This window comes from Mesoplodon densirostris, chromosome 2 (assembly GCF_025265405.1).
Source record: "Mesoplodon densirostris isolate mMesDen1 chromosome 2, mMesDen1 primary haplotype, whole genome shotgun sequence".
Lineage (NCBI taxonomy): Eukaryota > Metazoa > Chordata > Mammalia > Artiodactyla > Ziphiidae > Mesoplodon > Mesoplodon densirostris.
In genome coordinates, this window is record NC_082662.1 from 33,150,905 (window position 1) to 33,168,939 (window position 18,035).

General features: G+C 57.5%; 2 protein-coding genes across 2 annotated transcripts in view; both read left to right on the plus strand.

Moving 5' to 3' along the window:
- The window catches only part of LOC132483810 (bone morphogenetic protein 8B-like), a 31,943-nt gene extending 17,929 nt beyond the window's left edge, over window positions 1-14,014 (plus strand). Inside the window, exons 2-7 of the mRNA XM_060089565.1 lie at window positions 1,352-1,541; window positions 1,982-2,130; window positions 10,308-10,502; window positions 11,287-11,366; window positions 11,920-12,030; window positions 13,865-14,014. Coding sequence (XP_059945548.1) covers window positions 1,352-1,541; window positions 1,982-2,130; window positions 10,308-10,502; window positions 11,287-11,366; window positions 11,920-12,030; window positions 13,865-14,014 — 875 coding nt within the window. The remainder of the gene's footprint in view (window positions 1-1,351; window positions 1,542-1,981; window positions 2,131-10,307; window positions 10,503-11,286; window positions 11,367-11,919; window positions 12,031-13,864) is intronic.
- LOC132483809 (succinyl-CoA:3-ketoacid coenzyme A transferase 2, mitochondrial-like) lies at window positions 3,779-5,338 on the plus strand. Its single transcript, XM_060089564.1, is given in 3 exon segments — window positions 3,779-4,487; window positions 4,490-4,580; window positions 4,582-5,338. Coding segments are annotated over 3 exon segments (1,557 nt in total).
- Window positions 14,015-18,035: the final 4,021 nt, after the last annotated feature.

Here is an 18,035-nt window from a genome sequence, read left to right on the forward strand (position 1 = left end):
AATTTTTAAAAAGACTCACAGACGTGTAATTAAAATCTCAGTGTTGGTTTTGGGGGAAGGCTCTGGGAGGCTCCCGCCCCTGCTTTGCGGAAATACAGATTTTTAGTGTTTGAAAGTGACAGGAGGCTAAAGTGAGACGCTCTAAATATACTGTCCTGGGCATTTCCGGGCAGCTGAGGAAATATGGGGTTTATTCTGCTCCTGTGGTCTCTCTCCCAGACTGTTAGAGCAGCCCTGCCACTGGCCTGCCTTGGGTCCCCTCCAGCCTGGGCTTTACCCTCGCCTCCACAAATAGCTTCCACTCTACCCTTAAACCACACTCCCTTGCTGCCCAGAGCCCTGACCCCCCACTGGCCAGAGCACAGCCCACGCTCCGAGGCCAGAATTCCAGCTCTCCGCAGTCAGGCCACAGCCAGACTTATGCCCTGAGCCGCACATTGCAGGATGGTGGGCGTCCCCAGCACCTCATACCTGCGCAGGACCTCTGCCTAGAATGTCTTCTCCCCGATCTTATCCACCTACCAAGACTCAGACCCATCCTTCAAGGCCAGTTCAGGTGCCACCTCCTCCGGGAAGCCTGCTCAGATCATGCCATGGGACCCTCCAGCTTCCCCAGCACTTGACCCAGCATCTCCAGGAGCTGTCATCCTGCCTCATCTCTTCCTGGTTCTTTCCATGTCTCCCTCCGGCCCCCTCCCTGCTTCCCCTTGTTCCAAAACGGGTCCTGCCATCCTTTCACCCTTTGCTGGGTCTTGCGGCTGTTGTTTTCCCTGCCAGTGCTGTCGTTCCTCGGCTCTAGGCCTTTGCTCAGGCTGGACCCTGCCTCTGCAGCGTCCTTCTCCCTTGACGTCGTGGCAAATTCACTCTCACCCCTCAAGGCCCAGCTCCAAAGCCCTCTCTCCCCTCAACTCCCATCCACATACCGGCTGACTCCGGGAGCCCCATCCTGCTCAAGTGTACTCAGCTATGTCCCTGCTGCCACCGTGCCCCTTTTCTGCCTTGGGTCTGATGTCCATCTCCCCAGAGGAGGGACCTGTCCTGTGCCCCATCTGTGGGTCCCAGAGCCAGCCCAGCAGGGTGCTGAGCTGGGCAGGCTGGGTTTGGGGCTTGCGGACCAGACATGGACACTGCCCTTGTGGCACCGCCGTGTGCCAGGTGCCGTGCCAGGCGCCTCACGACACAGCTCCCGGAGCCTTCTCGGCACCCAGGAGGCAGAGCTGGGACAAGCCTGTTCTCGAGGAGGGAGCGGTCCCACCCAGACTGCCCAGGCCCCCAGACCCCACCTGGCCCTGCCCACCCCGGAGCCCGAGCTGGAACCCCAAGTGACCACCAGTCCCACTTTGTCTTGCAGTGGAGCGGGACCGCACCCTGGGCCACCAGGAGCTCCAGTGGAAGGAGTTCCGCTTTGACCTGACCCAGATCCCGGCGGGGGAGGCCGTCATGGCCGCGGAGTTCAGGATTTACAAGCTGCCCAGTACCCACCTGCTCAACTGGACCCTCCACGTCAGCATGTTCGAGGTGGTCCTGGAGCAGTCCAACAGGTGCCTGCCCTGCGCCTCACGGGCCCGCTCAAGCCTCTGTTGGAGGGTCCGGCCCAGCCCTGGGTGCCGGGGGGGATATTTCCCGGAGGACAGAAGGGGAGCTTCCTGGGCAGCCTACCCTCAGAGAAGAAAGATGGTTGGCCCGAGGCCTCGTGTCACTGTGGGGAGAGGCCCAGCATCGGTCCTGGATTCAAGTCCCCATCCTACTGTCCTAGCTGTGGGACCATGGACAGGTCACTAAGCTCCTGAGCCTCAGTTTCCGCAGCTGTACACGGGCACAGTAACACCTTTGTACGGTAGACGCAGTGAGAAAAGACATGTAAGGCCCCCAGGTCAGAGCCAGGTGGGGTAGATGCCCCACTAATGGTCCCCCAGGAGGGCACTGGAAACACAAAGGCAGCTGTGCCGGCCCTCGGTTAATTGTTCTTTCGTGTCCACAGGGAGTCTGACTTGTTCTTTTTGGATCTTCAGACGCTCCGATCTGGGGACGAGGGCTGGCTGGTGTTGGACGTGACAGCAGCCAGTGACCGCTGGCTCTTGAACCGTAACAAGGACCTGGGACTCCGCCTCTATGTGGAAACAGATGATGGTAAGACTCGGGTCAGCAGCGAACCTTCCCCTGGGGGCTCCTCCGAGGAAGCTGCTGGCGGCAGACGCAGCTGGAGCCCCTCACGTGGCCCTGGAGGCCTGGCCTTTTCCACCTGTGCCGCTGGGGGATACCTCCACCCCTCCGCGGGGGCTAAGTGGGTAGAGAGAGGTTCCCACAGTGCGGGACAGCGGGATACCCCCTACCAGCCGAGAGTGCCTCCTCTCCTTCTGCAGGACCAACAGTTGTGATGCTCAGAGTGAGTCCATGTTTTCCCTCCCCAAGAAATGGGAGATTCTTTCTACTCTACGGAGCTGCCTTCTGCACCAGGAGTTCCCGTCCTGGGCTGGGCAAGGGGAAGCGCTCACACCCTCAGGCTCTGAGGCAGAGGCCTGGGTGTGAATCTCAGCTCTGCAGCCTTCTAACTCGGTGACCTTGGCAGGTTACTTACCTTTCTAAGCCTCGGTTTCCTCATCTGTAGAATGAGGATTCACACCTTCATTCATTTAGCAGGTGTTTGGGGGAGAGCCTCCTGGTGGGCCCAGGGTTGGTGTGTCTGCGGTACAGCGGGGGCCACCATGGCTGGAGCACAGGGGGCTAGGCAACGGCTGTGAGGAGGCTGAGAGAAGTGGGCAAAAGAGTAACTCTGAAATAAATGTCATCTTATTTAATAGCAGTGGAGGGGGACAGGATCTGATTCAGCGTTCTATAAAACAACCCTCTGAGACACTCCCCCTTAAGGGGGTGTAGCATCTCTCCCCCTCCTTCAGTGTGGGCTACGCTTACAGACTTGCTTCCCAAAGTATGCCGTGGGCTGGGGCAGTACCTTTGCAGGGGCAACCTGAGCGGCACCCCTCAGCCGGGTGCTCAGGCTCCCATGAGCACGTCATGTAGCTCCCAGACACCCTTGATCTGACGGGGTGGGAACAGCACTTCACCTCCATGGTCTTCGTCCCCAAAACCCAGAACCCCAGTCTCACCATAAGAAAAACATCAGACAGCCTGAAACTGAAGGACATTCTACAGAATACCTGACCAGTACTTCTCAAAACTGTCAAGGTCATCAAAAAACACGGGAGGTCTGAGAAATTGTAACAGCCCAGAGGTACCTAAGGAGTTGTGATGACTATATGCCAATGTGGGACCCTGGGTGGGATCCTGGAAAAAAGACACTGGAGAAAACTAATGAAATCTGAGTAGATCGTAAATAATAAGATACCAATATTGGTTGATTAGCTGTGACAAATGTGGTTCCAGGACAGTACGTGCTGGGGACACAGGCGTGGGAACTGACGTGCAGGTGGATCTGAGGGCGAGGGGACGGGAGTAGCGCGCCGGGGAGGAAGGGTGACGATGGAGAGGAAGGAGACGGCGCCCAGGCTTCCCCGGAGGGACGTCGCCTCGGGGCCTCCGTGCGCCAGTCCCCGGATCCCTCCAGTCCCGCCTGACGGTCCAGACCGGTCCCGCCTCCCGCCTTCTCGGCGCCTCGGGCCCTCGGAGCGCGGAGACGGAGCGGGGCGGCGGGGAGCCAGCCGGGCTGCTGCGTCACCGCCGGGAGCCCCCTGCCCTGTGACGCGCGGGTGGGCGCGCACGGCCGCCGCCTGTCCCCGCTGGGCCCGGAGCCGGAGCCCCAGCCGGAGCGGAGCGGACGATGGCAGCCCTGCGGCTCCTGGAGTCTGCGCTCGGGCGCCGGGTCCCCGCCGGCCGCTCGGTGCCCGCGCTGGCGACGAGCGGTGTGTGCGGCTTCGCCAGCAGCGCCCGCGCGCGTGCCAAGTCCTACGCGGACCCCGTCTAGGCCGTGAGAGACATCCCGGACGGCGCAAGGATCATGGCCCAGGGCTTCGGCCTCTGCGCGATCCCGGAGAACCTGATAGGGGCGCTGCTCAAGACCCGCGTGAAGGACTTGACCGTGGTCAGCAGCGATGTGGGGGAGGAGAACTTCGGGCTCGGCCTTTTCCTGGGGACCAAGCAGATCGCCCGCAGCGTCTGCTCGTACTTGGGGAAGAACTCGCTCTGCGAGCACCGGTACCTGGCGGGCGAGCTGGAGCTGGAGATCACGCCCCAGGGCACCCTGACGGAGCGCATCCGCGCGGGGGACGCCGGCGTGCCCGCCTTCCACACCCCCACGGCCTACGGGACCCTGGCCCAGGAGGGAGGCGCACCCAGCAAGTACTTAGAGGACGGCCACATCGCCATCCTGAGTCAGCCCAGGGAGGTGAGGGAGTTCCGCGGACAGCACTACATTCTGGAGCACGACGTCACGGCCGATTTTGCTTTGGTGAAAAGGTGGAAGGCCGACCCGGCAGGAAACGTCATCTTCAGGGCCAGCGCCAGGAACTTCAACGTGCCCATGTGCAAAGCTGCGAGACCTCAGTGGTGGAGATTGAAGAAATTGTGGACCTGGGGTCGTTTGCCCCAGAGGACATCCGTGTTCCTAACATGTACGTAGATCGAGGAAAACGGGGGAAAATATGAGAAAAGAAATGAGCGTTTAACGATGCGGAAAGAGGATGATGAAATATGCAAGTCTGCAGATAGTATAAGGACACGGGTCATCAAGCAGGCAGCTCTTGAATTTGAGGACAGCCTGTATGCCAATTTGGGCATAGGAATCCCTCTTCTGGCCACCAACTACATCAGCCCCAGTATAACTGTTCCTCTTCACAGTGAAAATGGAATCTTGGACTTGGGTCTGTTTCCACTGAAAGAGGAGGTGGACGGAGATCTCAACAATGCGGGCAAGCAAACAGTCATCCTTCTTCCTGGGGGCTGTTTTTTCTCCAGCGATGAATCATTTGCCATGATTCGAGGGGGACACATCAACCTAACCTTGCTGGGAGCCACGCAGGTTTCCAAATACGGTGACCTGGCTAACTGGATGATAACTGGCAAGAAGGTGAAAGGAATGGGGCGTGCGATGGATCTGGTGTCCAGTACCGAGACCAGAGTGGTGGTCACCATGGAGCACTCCACCAAGGCCAGTGAACCCAAAATCTTGGAGAAATGCACCAGACTGTTGACTGGGAATCGGTGCGTGGACCACTTTGACCAAGAAGGTGAAATCATCACCGAGAAGGCTGTGTTTGACAGGAGAGGACTGTCCCTGATCGAGCTCTGGGACGGCCTGATGGCAGAGGACATCGAAAAGAGCACAGGGAGCACCTTTGCCATCTCCCCGAATCTCAGACCCATGCAGCAGGTCCAAACCTAGCCGGAAAGTGAGCCTTGGTCCCAGAGCGTGTGCTTCTCCCTTTAACCTCTTGGATTGCATCCTGAGAAAGCCACAATCACATTTCTACATTTCACCAGCATCTGGCCGGCTTTCTCCTGCCGTCCCAGACTGGCTGCCACTGGGTAGGCTTTGTTCTCTCAAGAGGGACATGCCTTTAGTTAAAAAGAAAAGGAGACCAGAGGCACTGACCTTATACGTCCTGTGAGCTCTGAGAAAGGTCTGCTCCAATCACCCTCCGCCCTGTCTGTGGTTTTACATTAAATTCTATGCAGCTTGAGATGATCCCATGGGAAAGGTTTCACTGAAGTGCCTGCTCTTGTGAATGAATCATGAAATATAGGGGAAAGTGATGGGCGAGGAACTGTTACCGAGCCCAAGCTCACTCTGCTCACTGCATGACAGGCCAGTAAATCAGGAGATGAGTTGTTGAGACAAGGAAGAACGACTTTACTTGGAAAGCTAGCAGACTGAGACGATGGCAGACTAGTGTCTCCAAAAACCATCTCGTCCCAGTCCAAATCTGGGCTCCTTTTATACAGAAGAGGAGGAAAGGGAGGGAACTACTGCAGTGCCAACCAATGGCTTAGCGGGACCACTAATGGCCACTTGTTGACAGTTGCTTGCTTGGGGGAAGGGCTCACTGTGGCATTGACCAAAAGCTGAGCAGGATTGCTTAGGTTGCACCTGCCCCACCCCTATTACAGAACACCTCCACCCAGAGTCTATGTAAGGCACTGGTTTTTTTGGGGGTTTTTTTGTGGTATGAGGGCCTCTCACTGTTGTGGCCTCTCCCGTTGCGGAGCACAGGCTCCGGACGCGTAGGCTCAGCGGCCATGGCTCACGGGCCCAGCTGCTCCGCAGCATGTGGGATCTTCCTGGACCAGGGCACGAACCTGTGTCCCCTGCATCAGCAGGCGGACTCTCAACCACTGCGCCACCAGGGAAGCCCAAGGCACTGTTTTATTAGAACCATAAAAACATACACACTTACATGTGAACTTGTAACTGGGAGAAACGCTGTCTGAATGAAAGATGTTTTTCCTTTGGCCCTTCTGACTTTCCTTCTGGGGCCTTTCATTTTGTCTCCTTGTAGCCTCACCTCCCCTGCCTCCCACATTTCCCCTCCTCGTAGCTAAATAGATGTCTCTAGAAGGGAAGCAAGACGGTTTAGGCAGCCAGTAAACTGGTAATAGGGGCACCTGAAGGGGGAGAGACCGTTGGTGCAGACATTTCTCCGGGACGTCTCCTCTATGAATAAAGAGCTCGCCTGTGTGTGGCCGAAGGCTGCGGCTTAGGATGGGAGGAGTTCTAGAAACCCAGCCGATGGACTTCGATTGGTTTTTTCATCTCAAATCATAGCATTCCTGTGTCGTCCAGATCAGACCGTTAGACCCTTCTTCTCTGTAATGCAGCCCAAACCAGCCTCTTGTTCATACTCCCTTGAAACTCATGAGAGGCAGTGAGGTACTTCATCCTGAATCCACAGTCTCACAAACTAAACAGAAAAAAATGAGTTTCCGTTTGTGTGTGTGTGTGCATGCGTGCGTGCATGTGTAGGGTTCAAAGCCAGTCCTGCTGTGGAGCCCACACTTTCTCAGTGTGGCTCCAGGGCTGCACAAAATGAATGGGAGCCCGTGGGTAAGAACAGGAAGCTCCAGCTGGTCAAGGAAGGCCTTTCAGAGAGGTTTCCCAGAAGCCTCACCCTGACAGGAGGCCCGGATCCTGGAGTGGAGCGACAGTGCACCTGAGGGGACAGCCACAGAGTATCAGGGGACCGTGACCAGGCGGGCAGTGGATGGATGTCACTGAGTGGACTGTGCAGCACCTTCTGGGGCTTCTGGGGAGGAGGACTGATCTGCCCTGCATGTTGGGAGACGTCTTCCAGCATCAGCCTGGGACAGGCAGAGGTTTCCAGAAGCAGACGAGTTACAGGGCTGTTCAGCAGTAGAAGAAGGAAAAGCATTGAGTTCCTAGTTCTCATGCGGTGAGGAAATAGATACCCTGTGGGACAAAAGCACACCTGGTCACAGCTGGCTCCCCTCCAAGGGTTTCAGCCAGGCGTCCTGATTGTCCTTCAACGTGGCACTAGGGTCACATTCATGACCGCAGGGTGAGGTGGGACAGGGGCTGCAGGGAAGGGGCAGGTGGCACCCAGAGCAGAAAGAGGCCTTGGGGAGAGAACTTGGCCTGGCCCAGGGGGAGGGGGCATGAATCCCCAGGGATGTGATAGGTCAGGGGAGCTGCCAAGACATCCGGGCCCTGATGGGGTAGACTCAGAAATGGGGGGAGGCTGGAGGTGTCAGGGGCCTTCCTGGCCCAGAGGAGCAGCATCTTCATCTGGACCTGCGTGCAGGGGGAGGCCACAGTGTGGCCCCCATCTCGAGGTGTGGCCACACATCCCACGTCTCTCACAAAGGGGACAGCATGCCTGCCAGCACCCTCACAGTTCAGGTCTAGAAGCAGGGACCCTGGGCCTCAGAGGTTCCTGAAATTCCTGCCTCTGCTTTCTGGAAAGGATCCTGCCAGAGCCAGGCAGCCTGGGGGCCACCACCTGGACAGCTGGGGCCTGCCCTGTGACCCAATATCTCTGTGCCCAGGAGACCCCACCCCAATACGATCCTTGACCAGACAGTTGCACAAAGAAAAGCCTACAGTGAACACAGCCTCGGAAGCACCGAAGGTCTCCCTGGCCTCTCAGTGGACAGGGCTCTCCAGGGACTCACAGGACAGGGCAGCTGCACACACAGGCCTGGAGGGCTGCCGGGCCAAGGCCGCCGCATGTGTCCACCAGGTGTGGAGCTCCGCTCCAGTGCCGCGTGGAGGACAGCTGCCCGCCTGCCCCCGTCGCTCACGGCCTCCTCCTGCTGCCCTCACGGGCCTTTCCGGCTGTGGTGGCGCTGCTGTGTGTCTCGTGGCTCTGCATCCTCACGGGCCTGCTCTTCCTCGTGACCCTAACCTGCCATGACCCAGACTCCCCGAACGGCTTCTCCCTGGGCCCCTTCCAGTGTCAGCTCCTGTCTCAGCAGGGTCATCCCTGAGTGGCACCTCTGATGGGCCCAGTGCGTGTTTGTGGCAGGTGATGTCATAGGTCAAAGGTTAGTCTCTGGTCAATTAGTTGTTTAGTCAACTGTGGCGCATGGACTCAGGGATAAAGCACAGCTGTGTAAGGGCCGGCGATGTCCTTGACCTGTAATGTGCAGTGGAGGATCATGAGACCCACTAATAGAACACACATGTTTATGTATGTGCACATGTACACTAGCTGTATAAATGCACACGTGTGTGTACACATACATATATGTGCATGTGTGTATATGCCTGTACGTCACTGTTGCAACACTGGGGTGAAATGTACATGGAAGTGGGATGTTCGGCCCTGTGTTTTAAGAAACCTTAACAGTGAGCTTGTAGTCATCCCCTGTTGTTTAGTGTGAGAAAATTCCACAGGGAAAGGAAATGAAGAGGTTCTATCACATTCTCATCTTTATGATGAAAGCCAGGAAATAACTTAAGTGTCTAAAGATGAACTAATATCTAAATATTCAGATATACCTACTCAAAGGAATTTTATACATTTGAAATGTTCATAGTTGAGACTTAACCGAGAAAATGTTTATGTGGAAAAATTGGGAAAAATACAGACTTCTTTCTTACGCTCACAATATAAATTAACATACGAAAATATCCCAGAAAAATGAAAATGATGCGTTGTAGCAGGGGAGGGGTTTTATGGGTGATACTTTTTCTAAGTTTCTTTACAGTTGTTATATATCACTTTGACAATTAAAAAACAAGAGGTCATCGGAACTACAGAGAGCTACAGGAAGATAGTTTTTCTGGTGGAGGTGACTTTTCCAGGGATAACCAGTGTGTTTTTCCAGCATCGTCAGGCTTTAAGCAGCTGCGGGTAAAATCCCAGTTTTACAAAAGCATCACTACTCCTAGGCTGAGGCCCCAGTCATGTCGCTGCCCACAGCCTTTTCTCTCTTTCTTCCTTTTCAAACCACAAACCCGCTGGTTAAGAACCTAAATGGAGGGCTTCCCTGGTGGCGCAGTGGTTGAGAGTCTGCCTGACAATGCAGGGGACACGGGTTCGTGCCCCGGTCCGGGAGGATCCCACATGCCGTGGAGCAGCTGGGCCCGTGAGCCATGGCCACTGAGCCTGCGCATCCAGAGCCTGTGCTCTGCAATGGGAGAGGCCACAACAGTGAGAGGCCCGCATACCACACAAAAAAATAAATGCATGAAAGTTACCAAAAAAAAAAAAAAAAAATTCACTTAAAAAAAAAAAAAAAAGAACCTAAATGGATAAGAAGGGCTCTGGAATTAGATGCTCGTGTCTGAACGTGGACTCACATTGGGGTAAATGTCTCTGCCCGTGGAGCCTGGGGTCTCGTTTGGGGGCATCAGGACGGTGAGTGGCCTGCTCTCGGGCGGTGCTCAGCAGAGCAAGCACTGAGTCCTGGCAGCCGCTCCCGCCAGCCGGGTGTTGTAAATCCTACACTGATCCCCAGGAAGGATGGGGTGGAAGGTAGAACTCGGGCCTCGGAGCCCCGAGATGGACGGGAACCCTGGTTCTGAGAGTCCCCGGCAGTGGTGCTCCGAGCCGTCACCAAGGGGCTCTGATGTTGCCCAGTGAAATGATGGGTCTGGCGTCACCATGAAGACCGGTTGAGATCATCACGTGAACTGACTGAAGGCTGTAAAGCGCTGTCACAACTGGCGGTGCCTGTGCTCCCGAGGACCCTCCCCCTCTCCTGCAGACCTGCCCGCTGGGGGCTGGGGCTGGACTTGGGACTCGGGTCTTCAGAGGAGGAAACCGAGGCCCAGTGGGTCCCCTGCAGCCTCAGGCTCCGTGCTCCTGGCCCGCCCACAGAGAGGTCCCTGCTGTGTCCCCCTGCAGGGCCCCACCCTCGAGTGACCGCCCTCTCTGCTCTCTCCGTCTCAGGGCGCAGCGTGGATCCTGGCCTGGCCGGTCTGCTGGGGCAAAAGGCACCGCGCTCCAAGCAGCCTTTCATGGTCACCTTTTTCAGGGCGAGCCCCGGCCCCGTCCGAGCCCCTCGGGCAGTGAGGCCCCTGAAGAGGAGGCAGCCGAAAAGAACCAACGAGCTGCCGCCCCCAAACAAACTGCCGGGGATCTTCGGTGAGGTTGGGGACCAAGTGGTGGGGACAGAACCCTCCTGGCCTCAGTGGGGTCAGGCTGATGGTCAGTCACCCAGCCACCTTTCCTGACACCGCTTTGCCCCTGCACCCTGGGGACCAGCCACTGCACGGTCTCCAGGGCTCTGAGCATCTGCCCTCGCCGCCCTGAAGTCCCTTCCTGCCCTCCCTGGCTCACCAGGCCCCCCCTCACCCCCCCTTCCCCGTCAAAATCAGGTGCCCCTGGTGGCCCTCGGTGCTGCCCCGGGCGCCCTGCAGGATTCAAGCGTTTGTGTGAAGGTGTCCCTACCAGGCCAAGCCCCTCGGGATCAGAGCCCCCTGGTGCCCTCCTTTCCTTCACGGGGAGCCAGGCTTTGCTTGGCCTCAGTGGGAGCCACTTGTCCTGTGGAATGGGCGTGGCTGGAGAGGCGGATGAGGTCAGGGGTGTCTCCGGAGGAAAGGAGGAGGGGCTGCTGGACGGCAGAGGGTCCCCGGGCTGTTTAGTGGACCATCGGGAGTCACAGGCTGAAAGTCAGGGGAGGCTGGGTTGAGCGTGGGGTGGCTGTAACCACGGGGAATCATCTGGAGCCACTGAAGGTTCTTGACCAGGGTCACGGCACCAGCAGAGCTGCAGAGCTGGGCTTTATGAGACCAAATGTGTTAGTTTCCCATCATTCATTTACTCAACAAATGAGCCCATCAGGGCGTCCCCCGCCCCAGGAGCTCCCCGTGGTGGGTGCACAGGGCAAGAGCCCCAGCAAAGACCTTGCCCCTTCTGTTCCCCACAGACGACGTCCACGGCTCCCGTGGCCGACAGGTGTGCCGTCGGCATGAGCTCTATGTCAGCTTCCAGGACCTTGGCTGGCTGGTAATTCCTGACTCTCCCTCTTTCCTAAATGACAGTCCCCACCTTGAAGATGGCAAGTGTATGTCCAAGAGGAGGTAGAATCATGGGGGATTTGGATTTTCTTGTTTTATTTTCCTCTGTGTTTTTCCAAGTTCTCTAAAGGGAGAATGTGTTGCCTCTGTAGTGAAGAGTGCCTTTTTGTGAAAACCATGAAACTGGAGACTGAATCCTTAGTCATAAAATGTCAGAGCTGCAGCAGGAAAACTGAGGCCAGGGTGGGCAGTGCCTCTGGCCTTTGCTGTGACGGGGGCTGGGCTGGGGAGGACAAAGCTGAGCGCTGATGGCGCACGAAGGGGACGGAGATCGTGCCCAGCCCTGTCTGCTGAGGGTCTTCCGGTGGATGTCAGGCCTCTGGGGGAAACTGCCCTGGGAGGGGCCCGAGGGTGGGTTGATGGGCCCTGAGGCTGAGGGGGGGTAAGGGGCAGCCCTGAGTTGTGCTGTGACAGGTGCTGGACTGGGGGGCTCGGGAGGGGCACATGGATGGGACTCACCTTCTCCCATTACCTGCCCCCAGGACTGGGTCATCGCCCCTCAAGGCTACTCAGCCTATTACTGTGAAGGGGAGTGCTCCTTCCCACTGGACTCCTGCATGAACGCCACCAACCACGCCATCCTGCAGTCCCTGGTCAGTACCGCGTCCCTCTGCCTGGACGCCCAGGGGAGGGGTTTGCGGAGGAGAGGGGCGTGTGCAGCCAGCAGGTGATGGCAGCGCTGCTGTGTCAGGGAGCTTTCCCTACATGGAAACCTTTCTGCGTGCACGTGCAGTGAAATCCCACAGCGGTGCTGAAACTGGTCCCCGTGTGGGCCACCCCCAACCCGTGCACCTGAACACACATGCACGTGGGGGACTTTCATGTCCATGCGGTGGGTACCAGATTTATAAAGCCCCGCCTGCTGGTGGTCAGAGGCACAGCCCGTGCATGATAGGCGGGCATCCCACACGGCTACTTATGCCCTCGGAACACACACGTGCACCATGTTCACAGGCACGTTCGGCCTCCTGTGTGTCACACACGCCCTCAGGGTCGGGGTGGGTGACACACGTGTGGGTTCTGCCCCCTCTTCCTGTGCAGGAGTCACCAGGTACCCCCTGCCCTTCTGGTTTCCCCTCCCGTTCCTTTCCCGTTGGCTCTTTTTTCTGGGTCTCCCCTCTCGGCTCTGTGTCTCTACAGCCTTTTGATGCCCTGGTGTCTGGGGAAACTTTAAATGCTGAAAAAGTTTCTAATGGGAGCACTGTTGCTGCTGCTTATTGCTAAGTGTTTTAAATGTTTTTTAGTGCTGAGGCTTCTTTCTAGAACATTGACCTGGACACTGTAGTTACAGGTTGTTCAAGGTGATGCTCTAGAGCAAATGAGTTAAGGCAGCATGGACCCCAGGATAATGCCTCCTTTCCCAATGGTCACATGGGATTTGCTGGACCCCTGGGGAGCTGCCTTCCTTGAAGAAGGTCAGGGGTGATGGAGCCTGTCCTGGCAGCAGGCTGCTCAGAGCTGGGGCTTCTGGGGTAAGGCTGGGCTCTGGGGACCGGGCGCCAGGCTGCCGGACAGGGCCCCCCATGAGACGGCTTCGCCCAGGTCCTGCTCAGCGGCCTCCGTGAAGCCTGGGAGGTCCCAGTGGATGGAAGCAGGTTCCCTTTTCTCTCCAGCCCCTGACAGGCTGGGGGGCTGCCTTCAGGGCCCTTCCATGTGGGGCCCCGATGAAGAGTCCAGGGTGAACGGCAGCTCATCCTGCCGAGTCTCCAGATAAATATTTTTGTAGAGGCTGCAAGAGCTCACTCAGTCGGGCTGTCTTTAGGGGTAGAGCTGTTTGGAGGAGGGTAGCGGGATCCCCGTGCCAGGTCCCAGTCGTGCCGCGGCCTCGGCCTCAGCCATGGAACTGGGCAGGTGACTCGGTCCCTGTGCCCTCAGTGGTCATCTGCCCAGAACAATCCCTGCCTAGAAATTGTCAGAAGGAGTGGAGGTGCTTTGAGAAACAACAGTGTCGGACACCCCAAGGGTGAGCCTAGAAGTCTGGCCGCTAGCAGGTGTAACACGGACCTTCACCGGCTCCCAGTCTGGAGGGGGAGACGGACCAGAAACAGCTCATGCGGACAAGATACGATCAGGGACGTTGCAGAAGCGCAGGGAGGAGAGAGGAGCAGAGGGGACCCCGGGGGCGGCGCTGCGGGGGCGCAGGCAGGACCTGGCACACCTGCCGGGGGCCAGCAGGGTCAGGGTTGTCCTGTCTGGGGGGAGAGGCTGTGACAGGAGCCACAGGTGCCCAGGCTGGGCCTGAGGGCAGCGGCGGGGTGGCCAGGGGGGGGCGGGGCCGGGGCAGAGTTCGCGCCAGCACCTGCAGGGCTGCGGGGAGAGATGGCGCCGGGGAGGGGCGAGCAGCTGGAGCCCGGGCGGCAGGAGCTGGGGGCTGGGACGGGGTCCCCGCGGTTCTCACGCCTCTGCCTGCCGCCCCCTCCCCGCCAGGTGCATCTGATGAAGCCTGACGCGGTCCCCAAGGCGTGCTGCGCGCCCACCAAGCTGAGCGCCACCTCCGTGCTCTACTACGACAGCAGCAACAACGTCATCCTGCGCAAGCACCGCAACATGGTGGTCCGCGCCTGTGGCTGCCACTGAGGCCCCGCCCCGCCTGCTGCGCCGCCCCTACCGGGTCAGGTCAGCTCTCCGCAGGGGACACCCCCAACGCCCTCACAGCTCAGGCAGGGCGGCAGCGAAGGCGCCCCTCCGCTGCCCACATCCTGCCAGCAGCTGGTCCTCCTCAGGCCCCTCTGCCCCGCTCCCGCCCGGCGCCTGAGGCGGTGGTGGAACTCTGGCCTGGTGGTCTGCGTCCGCAGCAGAGTCCTACCCCAGCCCCTTCTCCAGAGGCACGGGCTGACCGTTCTTTGGGGTTGGCAGAGAGTCCTGAGGACCTGCCCTTGTCCACTGCTGGCCCAGCTGTGGGCAGGTGTGGGACGAACTCAGAGGCACCTGCAGCCCAGGATGGCCACCTCAGGCCCTTCACCGTCCACGACAGGGTCTGGGGGTGTGTAGACAGGTCCTGTTCCATCTCCAGTTGCCTGCCCTTCCCGGGGGCAAAACTGAGCATTTCTGGGCACTTCTGTTAAGAGTGTGGAGTTGCCCTCGGTGGGCTATATTTGTGGATCTGAATTACCAAACCGCTGGCCACAAGGAGGCATGTGGGTCACCTCCAGAAAGAGCTAAATGAACAGCATGATTTAGGGCCAAGGCTGATGGCGTTCATCTTCCCTGTCTTCCTCCCTTGACCTGCCTCTGCTGTCTGGGGAAGACGTGCAGTGCACGGACACTTTAGGGAAACAAAAAATCCTGGGGGCTTTATTGACCCCATCTGTCACCATGTTGAACCATCAGGAGTTCAGCTCTGTGGAAAAGTTATCTTTTTGCTGAGCCAAGTATGGTGGATACATCGGGTGGCCCAGGGTGACAATGCCCAGCACGGGTGACATAGTTTCCCTTAACCTTCTGCACGGCTGTCATCAATAATCAACCTTGATGTTTTTTCTTTCAAATCTGGATAGAATTTCAAAATGACCAGCACAGAACTCCAGGTGGCCACCACCAGGTTAGAGTTGGCGTGTGGAGTGAAAACTCTCTGCCATCTCCTGCCTCCAGTGCTCTGGGACGCGGGGCAGCGTGGGGCCAGGCGTGCAGCGAGGGCAAGGCTTGTTAGCACCTGCCCGTGTCCAGAAGCTGTCAGAAACAGCCTGGTCAGCCAAGTCTGCGTCACCCTGTGTGCCCAGGAGCCCTGTCCTGTTTCTTGGGGACTGTGAGCCAGAGAAAAGGCCCTGGTCCCAGGGGAGTGACAGGCGGCAATTAAGCTGAGCTGGGTGGGGAGGTTCCCGGAAACCACTGCTCTCCTTGGAGCGGCCGCCGGCAGTTGGAGTGTTTATTTGATTTCTGACTTGGTAAGCCTGTAATTTACCTGGTGGAGCAGACTGCGTCCAGCTGCCCGAACCCTGAAATACTGTGTCATTAAAAGCAGAGCCTGGGCCCGCCCCAACCCACGGGCACAGCTCGGGACGTGCAGCCCTGGAATTCACTCTGCGCCCCAAGGAGGGGCTCCAGGAGCGCAGGTCTGGCAGCAGGGGTGGAGGCTGGGGCCTTGCTGCAGGACAGCAGCCCCTCTGCCTGGACCTGGGAGGGCCTCTGGGAGCCAGTGCACAGGAAGAGACCCTCCCCATGGACACAGGAAGGTGGTGGTCTCTTCTTTAGCCTGGGGCTTTGAGCTCAGGCTGGCAGTGAGCAGACCAGGTACCAGCCCAAGTGTCAGGAGACCCATATTCTGGCTCCAGCTCAGCCACTGGTGTCTGGGCAAGTGCCCCCTGATTCAGGCTTCAGTTTCCTGTCTCTGGCATGAGGACATACAAGGACTCTCACATCTCCAAAGGCTGTTCCAGCCAGAGAATCCGCCTGCCACTCTGGCCGTCTCTTCTCAGAGAGCCAAGACATGGCCTGAGTGCCCAGCTGTCCTAGAACTTGGGGACAGGTCCCCAAATGACTTATGCCATTTCAGGGCCATATTCAGAGCTCTCTCCTCCCAACATCAAGGGCAGTGGAGGCTTGGAAACTTTTGACAAATGTCAATGTTAGGTTTCTTCAGTGCCTAAGCACATAACCTGGCATGGTTTGGGGCACCAGGGAAGTTTATGAAGTGAATGTTTTGAAGATGTGGACTGCCCTGCCATCAGAGGTGTAGAACAGAAGGAACATAAGATTGTGATACGACTCCCTTTTCATGCAATAAAGCCAAAAGTCCATCAGTCATGGCCTTCCTGACACTTCTAGCACCTTCAGCCATCCAGGTGGCCACCAAATGAAATCAAATAGAAAAGCCTTCAGAGAAGGGAGACAGTTAAGGACAGAAAGCTGATGAGGTGGCAGTGGTCAGTCACTAGGCCCACCTCGTTTATCTGGTTGCCCTTGGCAGTCTGGGTCACTTTCAAGGCTGCACATGAGAAGCATAAATAAGGGTGGTCAACTCAGGCCCACTGGCAGCAAAGTAAGCGCTGCTGGAGAGGGTGGGCCCAAAGGAACAGCAGCGCCTGGAGCCATGCTGTGTGGGCACGCTGCTCTATCACCTCACCCCTGGTGCACATCTTCATAACCGAAGCGTGATCCTGGCCCAGATGCCAGCTCATCTGGCGAAGCCCTATTCTTGTGTGTCTCTATGTAGGGAAGTAGTTGACATTCTTCAAGAAAGTCCCTGTCACTTCATAGGAAAGGAAGCTGTGACGGGAGAGGGTGAGCTTTGCAGCCAGCAGACCCGCTGGCAGCAAGCCCTGGCTCTGCCTCTTGTAGATCTGACCACACTGCGCACCGGGAAGCCGGCGCCGCCCTCTGTAGAACAGGCTACTGGCTCTGCCCTGGCAAGGCCAGCGCGGGGAGCAGGTCTGTCCGGAGCACTCGGCACTGGCTCTGCACACCTGCGCTCAATGAATAGCATTATTAGTGGCCTTATTTTAAATGAATTTGCAAACGTGGGCCTCTCCCGTGTGCCTTCCTATTAAAACCCCCTCCTCCCAGAATGTGTCCTTGGAGGTGCTGCTGTACTTACTTCAAAGCTGTGCTTTTCCTAAAAAAATAAAAACTTGGTAGTCTCCTGGGGTGAGGTGTGGACTTGCCCGGCCCTCCGTGGCGGGGGGTGGGGGACATGGCAGCGCTGCCCCCTCCCCATCCTCCCACGGCCCTGCTCACTAGTGCAGCTTAAGGGGAAACTTTCTGGGGTTTGTCTCCTCACTGGGAAGCCTTGAGCCAGCATTTGGCCCTCTTTAAAAAAAAAAGTTTTTCTCACTTAAGAAAATATTACTTGCATGTCGGGGACACTCTTGAAAATCAAAAGCAGAATACTAATACACACAATCTCACCACGTGGAGACAACCGGTGTTAATAATTCCTTCCAGGCTTCTTTCCTTAGCACATTCCTATCAGTCTCTTTATATAATATATGGGTATTCTACAAAGTTAGGATCGTACTCTATGCGCTGCTTGGTGATCTGAATTATTCAATCTATGACATATTTTGAACATTGCTGTTCTTAAATGTTCTCTGGGAACATAGTTTGCAGTAGCACTCCATCCCTTGACTTCTGCCTTAGTTTCATCACTTACAAACCAGGGCTCACTATTTCTTCCCCAGAGGGCAGGTGTGCGGCCCCCCGATCCTGTCACCTGCAGCCCTGGCCCAGCATCGGGAAGGCAGGGAGCCAGGGCACGGCCACCAGGCTGGCCATTAGCTCAGAACACCTGGACCAGGCACCTCAGCTCTGAGGCTCAGGTCACCACCTGCACAAGGGTCACAGGTGATGACCTGCAGTAGTTTCTGGGGAAGCCTTTACACAGGACAGGGTGAGCAATCGGCCCCTGATGATCCCCCAACCAGCCTCTCTGGCCAGTCCACTGGTCCCACCTTCCCAGGGCAATCAGGGAGGTCCAGTGACGAAGTCCCCCCGCCCCCACCCTGCCCTTGTTTCACAAGGGCTTTGTGACCAGTCTTCCCTCCTGGGGCCTCAGGCCAGCCTGCTCCCCATCCCCACGTTATCCCTAGGGCCAGCCATGCTGACTCTGAGTACTTCACACACTTTCCCTTGTCTCTTGGACATCACACCAGCCCTGAGTGGC